The sequence below is a fragment of the Suricata suricatta genome, chromosome 12 (assembly GCF_006229205.1).
Source record: "Suricata suricatta isolate VVHF042 chromosome 12, meerkat_22Aug2017_6uvM2_HiC, whole genome shotgun sequence".
Taxonomy (NCBI): domain Eukaryota; kingdom Metazoa; phylum Chordata; class Mammalia; order Carnivora; family Herpestidae; genus Suricata; species Suricata suricatta.
The window spans coordinates 39,593,078-39,602,412 of NC_043711.1; the positions used below are offsets into that span (position 1 = coordinate 39,593,078).

Here is a 9,335-nt window from a genome sequence, read left to right on the forward strand (position 1 = left end):
CCACATTGGGCTCTGTGCTGACAGGAGGAGCCTGCTTGGGATTCTCTCTCTCCCCCCCTTGCTTGCAGACTCTCTCTCTGAAAAATAAATAAATATTTAACACCTCACCCGCTCAAACACACACACACACACACACACACACACACACACACACAAGTAGCTACATCCTGTCCCCACAGATTCTGACTGGGTACTGCATTTCTAACATGTCCCCAGATGATGCTGATGCGGGGCTCTTTGAGAGCCACTGTTGTACCTATCCCACTCTACCTAGGATTTCCCTAATTGTATCCCTCAGTGAAGTCTTTCAATATTTATTAAGGGAAGCTTCTTTAATTTTTTATAGTACAGCATAATGGCTAAACGGAGGTTTTAAGTTAGATTGCCTGGGTTTAAATCTTGTTTTTAACCCTTTTTTGCTATGTGACCTTGGGCAAGTCATTTACTTGCTCTGCCTGGGTGGCTCAGTTGCGTTAGCCTCCGACTTTGGCTCAGGTAATGAACTCACGGCTTGTGAGTTCGAGCCTGCGCATCAGGCTCTCTGCTGGCAGCTCAGAGCTTGGAGCCTGATTTAGATTCTGTGTCTGTCTCCCTCAACCTGTCTCTCTGCTCCTCTCCCTCTTGTGTTCTATCTCTCAAAAATAAACAAATGTTAAAAAAAATTAAAAAATATATATATATTACAGGGTCCTTGTGAGGACTGAGATTTCAAAAAGTTAAGCATACTTCCTGGCATTTAGCAAATGCTCAACGAATTTGACTATCATTTTTCAACCAGGAAATAACGATGGAGCTCACAGTCGGCTGTAAGGCCTTGAGTTTTGTCGGGTTTTGCGTTGTAAAGTCAGCGGAGCCCACCAGACGCTCTCCATAGGAATGATACCCAGAGAAAGATGGAGAGAGAGCAAGGTTACCTGAAAAATCAACCCAGGGTTGGTCCCTTTAAGAGAGCGCAGCCACGTGATCCACCTGGTCACATGGCTTGCGAGACAACATGGCTGCGCCCTCACTAGGGCTGGGTGGTGGGTCCTGCGCCCGGCTCGGTCTCGTCCTCTTGCTGCCACTGTTTTTGTTGCCGGGCGAGGCGGCTGGGGGTGAAGAGGCCAGGACCGGCGCGGGCGCTGGCGCGGCTTCCCTCGCGGGCTCATGCGGCTGTGGCACTCCCCAGCGGCGCGGGGACCATGGCAGCTCTGCGGCCGCGCACCGATACTCGCGGGAAGCGAACGCCCCCGGGCAGGTCCTGGGAGAGCGGTCGGTCGCGCCCTCCAAGGTGCTCTGTCGATTCCCTGGAGGCGGGTGGGGGCCTCGGGATTCTCCGACAGGGTCGGGATTAGCAAGGTGAAGGGTTTGCAGGAAGGCAAGTGAAGATTATAACCACACCCCAAATCGCGCACGTGTTGATTCGATTCGATGAAGAGTACCTCCCCCTCTTTTGCCCCTCAAAATGGTGGGATCTTGGGACCCCGCTTTATCCTGTTATTAGGGAGTTTGGTTTGAGGACAGTTGATACTCCCTTTTCTCACCTCTTAACTCATTTCCTCCTTACTCCACCCTATTTTCCTCTTGAGGTTCTTGGGCTTTTACGGCCGACAGGTTAGTTATGGGTTCCAGTCTTATTAACTGTGAAGGAATCTGGACAGTGGTCTCTAAATGTCTCTAACATTGTTGTCTCTTTATCGATTCTTCCAGTAGACACTTTTTCTTTTGTTTTTGTTTTTGTTTGTTTTCAGTAGACTGTTTCTTGAGGGGTTAGCAAGGACTTGTCATATTTATCTTATTATCCTTATTACTTCAGCACAAAGGAAGGACCAAACTGACTCTAGCAGCTTTATTAGTGTTATTTATCTGTGCTTCTCATAGTGCCTGGTTGTGTTGTGTTAGTATATATAAATAATATTAGTAACAACAGTTACTTCATTCTTTCCAAGTACTTTGCATATTGGTATGGTTATGGATATGGGGACTAGAACCCAGATGTTTGTCTCCTAAACTCCTTCTTGTATACTTAGTACATTCTTTCCTTTTTTTTTTTTTCCTATCCCACTCTTCTTTCCTGGAGTTTAATTCTGAACAGTACTCAGGACTTAGGTGAGAAGTAATGTCCTCCAGTAGGAGGTGCCTGACTTCCTCCTTTTTCTTGCTCTTCTGGTATTTCCATATGCTGCCACCATAGTAGCTCTTTATTCTCACATTCGTTACCAGTGATACTTGGTGTCTGAATCTTGGTGGGGTTTCTTTCTCCAACTAGGAGGTGAGGGTGTTGGGGTTGAGGACTGTAACTTTGTGACTCAGGTACAGTGTTAGGAGATTGGTAGCTGGGCTTCTCATTGTTTCTCCATCCTGTGTAATTTTTGGCCTTATACATTTTCTGGTTGCATTATTAGTGTTTATCTTTTATGTGGTAGGAGCCTTGGTTATTGTTGTAATGTGTATTGACCAGACATTTTAATTTATTGCTACCTTTTTGGTAAATGATAATCAGTTCCTCCTTCCTTTGAAAGAGAACACTCTATAACTTTTTATCTGCTTTGTAACAACAGGGTAACATTTACACATTGATCTATATCAATTTTTTCCCTAGAACCTTCTGGCCAGTACAGAACATTACTCATTTAAAATACTCTAAACTTTTTTTTTTTTTTTAATTTCAGAATGAGATGTGGATGCCGGTGTCTATTTAATTATGTTTATAAGATAAACATTTTTTTTTCTGTTTTTTTAGAGTGGCTTTGTGTCTGGACTAGATATTGTTTGGGTCATTTTTGGCCAGTTCCTGTTTGTTCATTTTTTTCTTCCATAAATGTTTTTATTTTATGCTGTCTTCATTTGCATTCACTTTCTCTAGTGTTTGGAGGCATCACAGGCCGAGAACACAGGTCACAAGCATTCAAGGACTCTACTTAATGACTGAACCTGCAGTAGCCTCAGGACAAAATACTTCATAAGAGGCAGTTCTTTATCTCTCTGTTTTCCTTGGTTTCAAGTGTTTCAGTTCATGTGTAAATGACTTTGGTCTAATTCTTACACTTAGCTATTATTCTGAATTCTAGAAGTCCAATATTATGAGAGAAATACTTGGTTTTAGTGATAGACATTGTTTCCCTTTTTTTTTTTAATTTTTTGACATTTATTTATTTTTGAGAGACAGAGAGAGAGATCATGAGCAGGGCAGGGGCAGAGAGAGAGGGACACACCGAATTGGAAGCAGGCTCCAGGTTCTGTGCTGTCAACACAGAGCCCAATGCGGAGCTCGAACCCATGAACTGGGAGATCATGACCTGAGCTGAAGTCAGACGCTTAACCGACTGAGCCACCCAGGCGCCCCGACATTGTTTCCCTTAATTTTCTTTTTTTAAGACTTAACTTTTTTAAGAGGGTTTTTTAGGTTTAAAACAAAATTGAGAGGAAGGTACAGAAATTTCCCGCATATTTCCACCCCCTACACAGTGCATAACCTCCCCAGTTATCAACATTCTCCACCAGAATGGTATATTTATTACAATTGAGCTCACATTGATGCATCATAGTTATCCAAAGTTACCCAAAGTTTTCCTTAGGGTTCACTCTTGGTGTCATGCATTGTATGAGTTTGGACAAATGTATGATGTATATTCATCATTATAGTATCATATAATATTGTATCATATAGTATTTTCATTTCCCTAAAAATCCTTTGTGCTCCCTCTATTCATTCCTTCCCCTCCTCCCCGCTGGCAATGTCTGATCTTTTTATTGTGCCCATAATTTTGCTTTTTCTGGAATGTCAGAATTGGAATCTTATACTATGTAGCCTTTCGGATTGGCTTCCTTCTTTCATAATATGCATTTATGATTCTTCCATGTCTTTTCATAGTTTAACAGCTAATTTCTTTGTAGCACTGAATAATATTCATTGACTGGATGTACCGCAGTTTATCCATTCATTGGCTGAAGGGCATCTTGCTTGCTTCTAAGTTTTGGCAATTAGGAGTAAACTGTTATAAACATCGGTGTGCAGGTTTTTGTATGGGCATAAATTTTCATAAATACCAAAGAGCACAATTGCTGGAACATATGGTACGAGTATGCTTAGTTGTTTAAGAAACTGCACAACTGTCTTCCCAAGTGTTTGTATCATTTTGCATTCCCACTAGCAATGTATGAGAGTTCCTCTTGCTCTGCACTCTCACCGGTATTTGGTGTTGTCATTGTTCCAGATTTTGGCCATTCTGAGGTGTGTCGTGGTATCTCACCATTGTTTTAGTTTGCATTTTTTTTTGCTTAACATAGGATGTCTTTGCCATCTGGGTGCCTTCTTTGGTGAGGCGTTTGTTAAGTCTTTGGCCCATTTTTATTTTCCTTTTAATTTTTCTTTTTCTTTTTTAATGTTTATTTATTTATTTTGAGAGAGAGAGAGAGCGAGCGAGAGCGAGCACAAGAGCGAGCAGGGGAAGAGCAGAGAAAGGGGGAGACAGAATCCCAACCAGGCTCTGCACTGTTAGCATGGAGACTGAGAGGGCGGGAACCCACAAGCTGTGAGATCATGGCTTGAGCTGAAATCAAGAGTCAGACTAGTAACTGACTGAGCCATTCAGGTGCCCCTTAGCACATTTTAAAATCAGATTGTTTGTTTTCTTGTTGTTGAACTTGAAGAGTTCTTTGTTTTGGATAACGGTCTTTTATCAGATGTATCATGTGCAAATTTCTCTAAGTCTATGGCTTGTTTACTCATTCTCTTGACATTATCTTTTGAAGAGCAGACATTTTTATTTTTATTGAAGCCTTTCTTGGCACTTTCTTTTGTGGATGATGCCTTTGTGTTGTATCTAAAAAGTCATCACCATACCCATTGTCATCTAGGTTTTCTCATATGTTATTTTTAAGAGTTTTACAGTTTTGCATTTTAGATGTAGGTTTGTGATCTATTTTCAGTTAATTTTTGTGAATTGTATAATGTCTGTGTCTGGATTATTATTATTTTTATGTGAATATCCAGTCGTTCTAGCACCACTTATTGAAGAGACTATCTTCGCTCAATTGTAGCACCTTAGCTCCTTAGTCAAAGAGGTGACGAGGTCTTTTTCTGGGCTTTATTGATCTATTTGTTCCTTCACCAGTATACACCGTCTTGATTACTATAAGTTTACAGTAAGTCTTCAAGTTGAGTAGCATCTGTTCTCAATCTCTGTTTTTCTCCTTCAGTGTTGTATTGGCTATTCTCGTTCTTTTGCTTGTACATATAAACTTAAAATCAGTTTGTTGATATCATAAAATAACTTTCTGAGATTTGGATTGGTGTTTTATTAAATCTGTTTTTTTCTTTTGTGTTTATTTAGTTTAATTCATCAGACGTTTATTTGGCACACATATTTTATCACACTGCCTTATGTGCTGGGTATAAGGAAAAGAAACCTATGCCCTCCCCTCAAGGCCTGATGGGCACTTGCTAGCATCTGCGCATGCGCGCTCTCTCTTCCCCTTCTTTTTCTCCCCCTACCTTCTTCTCTCTTTTGCACTCTCTCCCTTCCCCCTCCGTGCACAATCACATGTAATCATCAGTTTTCCATAGTGATAACACTACAGAAGAAATAAAGCACTTGGAGAGGAAGCAACGATTCATTCTTCCTGGAAAAAATAGCAAGTGCCTCAAAGAAAACGTCACATTAGAGCCAGGGCTTGAAGGAGACCTATTCAGGAGCTAGGGATGGAAGGATAGATAGAAGGACATTCCAAGAAGGGGAGGAGCATGGACCCAAACAAAGTATTGTGCACGGTGTGTTCTGGGAAATGTTAGTAATTTAAGATTTCTGGGGGTGACATTTTTCACACTTTTTAATGTAACGCGTTTCAACTGTGAGTCTTTTTTTGTATTGCATTTCACTTAATGAGCACTTGGCAAGATGAGGGACACAGTAATAAATAGCACTGGGCTTTACCCTCAAGGAATTTACAGCTTCACGGGAAAGTTACGGCAGTAAAAATTGTATGGGAAATAACTTAGATATTTTAAAATTTTACTCAAGTCCTTTCTGGTTAAAAATATATATAATTCTCAGTGAGAAAATTAACTGTCTCTACGCTGGTTATTTTGTGCCAGGCAGCAAATAGATCTCTCCATGTATCTTTTAAAACTATTGCTTGAAAAGCATTTAGAATCATGGCATGATTACATTGTATGCCGCTTCTCTCTGTATGTACGGGTAACTCGAGTCCTGAGTTCCTATCTGGAAATGTTTCTAATTGGCTAATGCTTTCCCATGTGTCAAAGCATGATCGAAGACCATCTCTTCCATGAAACCTTTCCTACAGGAAGTGGTATTAATGGCAACTTGTAAATTTCTTTGGTGTTATTGTATAGTTATCTGATATTCTATACGGGAGGCATTTTTACATCTTTTAAAATCTCTGTATCTGCAGAGTGCCTTAAGTATTTTAGATGTTCTGCAATAATTGCTTGAACGATCTGTTACTTTTTTTGGTGGATACAATCCTGAAACAACTGCTGTGGGAATAAAGGGCATCCCATGCTTTGAAGAAAACTTTGTAAAATAATCTTTTGCTATTTCTCACCCTCCCAAGAATCCAGTAAGAGATATTATTGCCCCCTTTACAGATCAGGCAGCTGAGGCTTAATAGAATCATAAATCCCAGGGCTTGAAGGAACTTTAATGTTATTCTACCTATTATTGTCTGTTTGTGCATGCAGTAGACTTAGAGAAGGGTAAAGATAGACAGCCAAGACAGCAATTTCTGGACAGATCCAGAGATCATGCTTCTCTTGTTCACCTCACTTTCTTCTGAGCCTTTAGCTTATTAGATTTGAGGAGAGGAAAGAAGGAAAAGGGAGGACTACACAAAAGTGTTCATATAAGCTTATTTCATTTTTGGATGTCAGATAAAAATCTCACAGCAAGTGAAAGAAAAGGCAAAGTTGACCTAAGCTGGAAGAAAAGTGTGGGGGGAGGGGGCATATTTATGGGCTCTCAGAGTTGGCAAGTTCAAGAGCAGATAAGGCCTCATGTACAACTGGTTCCAGGGCCTCAGGCAGCACATCTTTAGATCTTCCTTTTTGATTGTCTCCTGGCTCTTCTTTCTTCTGTGTTTGCTCCATTTTCAGGCATTGTCTCTCTGTCTCTTTCTTTTACAGATAATGTAGCTGGAAGAGAGAGTACCCCTTTTTTCAAAGTCACAGTTGGCTAAGCCTGAGTCACAGTAGATGAAGGAGAGTCATCAGCTCTACCCAAGCCATGTATATTTAGAGAGTTGAACACATGGTTTTCAAAGGGATGTCCGTTGCTCTGACAAGAATAGGAAGGATTGAGTGCTGGGTGGGCAAAAGTAATAGATGGCCACCTGACTGGAGTGTTTAGCCCAAATGTGGTTCTAATGGTAATAGAATCATCTTGACTTCTGTGCTTCTGGCTTCAGCGGCATTGACACAAACTGTGGTGTGGCAAAGGGGTTTTATCGTACTTTCAAGGAGGAATGGATTGTTTGAATCTAGAACTTCAAAAGGAAGACCTCAGTAAAATCGTTCTTTTCATGTGGCTTAGGGTCCTATAGAGTGAAACACCTGGTGCTTTGGGTTTCACTAGCACCACATTTCACATTTGTAGGACAGGAAGCTTTATCTCATTCATGTAAATTGGAAATTTTGATCCCCTCAGCAATGCAGGCTTCTGCTATCTATCGCTTCCAGAATGCCTCCAGAATGGAAACTCGGCTTATTCAGGGCTGGCTATCTCTGATGGTTGAGGGAAGAAGAAGAAGAAGAAGAAAAACTAGGCCAGGGGTTCACAGTAGAAGTTGTGATTGTATTAGCATTGCTGGTACTCACCTTGAGGGAGAAGAGGATGAGAAAATGAGGTGATTGTAAAACTTCATTAGGAATAATGTGCACAGCTTCCTGTGGGTCTTGTCTTTGCGCCGAGGGCTGAACACCTGTTCTCAGAATAGGACCTACTTGTCTGCTGCTGGAGAGCTTTTTTGTTTTTTACCTTTTTAGCCCTTTATGAAACCTCTTTTTAGATCATTTTAATAATCATTTTAAAACTACACTTGAAGCTTTTGTCTGAAGCCTTCTATTTTCCTGCTTCTCTGCAGAACTGCTTAACAGTCTGCCTTCTCTTCCAAGGCCTGAGGAATCTTGTGTCTCAGACATTTGTAGGATAATGAGAGTAACGTGTGAATCTAGTTCAGCCCTTGAGCACAGCCTTTTTTGGGGGGCGGGGGTAAAGCTTTTATGTCACATATTTCAGCCTGTGCATATACTTCTCTATACTTCAGCAGCTTTCCAGTATACCCAGTCACAGACATACTACAAGAATCCTTCCTAGGGACCCCTAAATAATACTGACCATGTTCATTTGGTCTATCTCCAAATGTTCTCTTTTTTCCCATTGGAAAACTCCTCCCTGTGTAACTTTAAGCATTTTCTGGTGGAGAGTTGTATTGCTTTGTAGTTGGTCAGCACGACCTGAGGGTGTGGACTGGCTTTTTCTTCATTAAAAGGGAAGCTGGAGCTGGTGATCTGGCATTGGGGCTGTGGTCTCTTCTTTCCATAAAATTACCTCATGGTTGCTTTTGAGAATTTCCTTTGGCCTAGGACTCCAGAAGACAGTGCACTTGGATCTGAGGTTCAAAGGTAAAGATGAGACCCAAACCTCTACAAAGAAAATAGAGAGTATTTGTCAAGCAGTGTCTTTTAAACAGGTTTCATTATGATGCAACTAGGGTATCCACATCTGGGACTGTTTTATAAAAGAAAAATAATTTTTATAAATAGGAATAGTTCAAATGGCAAATTCCTCATCAGATTCATGATCTCACTCATTCAGTCCATAAAGATCTTTTTCTTTATAATGAAGTGAAAACTTTATTTTTGATTCCCAAAGAGCCTAGGATCTAGGGGAGGTGAAAACCCATCATTGAATTACTGTGTCTGTCACTTTTTAGGGTAGATAGAGGTATTTCTCTGAGGTACCCAAATGAGGGGCATAGGAGGAGGGAATTGTAGGCAGTAGTGGCCTGGAGGAGGGGGTCTTGAATATTGACTATTTACAGACAGCGTAGGCAGAATACAGGGTGAGGGAGATGGTGAGAGGTTAGGCTTTAAGGCTTCAAAATCTTATTTTACCCTGAAAAGGTGAGGGGCACACCTGAAGAATTTAAGTAGGAAGGTGGTATATGATCAAACTGACACTTCATTTTAATGTTTATTTTTTTGAACATAATATATTTGCATGGGTTAGAAAAAAGATAGAAGCACGTACAGTGAAAAGTTTTATACTTACCTGATAATGTTCCTCTCAGACAACCACTACATAAGTTTCTTGTATGTCTTTCAAGAGCTTTTA

The 9,335-nt window shown here is 40.8% G+C and overlaps 1 protein-coding gene across 1 annotated transcript in view; it reads left to right on the plus strand.

The window, feature by feature from the left end:
* The first annotated feature begins 984 nt into the window (after positions 1-984).
* Positions 985-9,335, plus strand: part of SUMF1 (sulfatase modifying factor 1) — a 96,104-nt gene continuing 87,753 nt past the window's right edge. Inside the window, exon 1 of the mRNA XM_029918610.1 lies at positions 985-1,270. Coding sequence (XP_029774470.1) covers positions 995-1,270 — 276 coding nt within the window. The 5' untranslated portion in view covers positions 985-994. The remainder of the gene's footprint in view (positions 1,271-9,335) is intronic.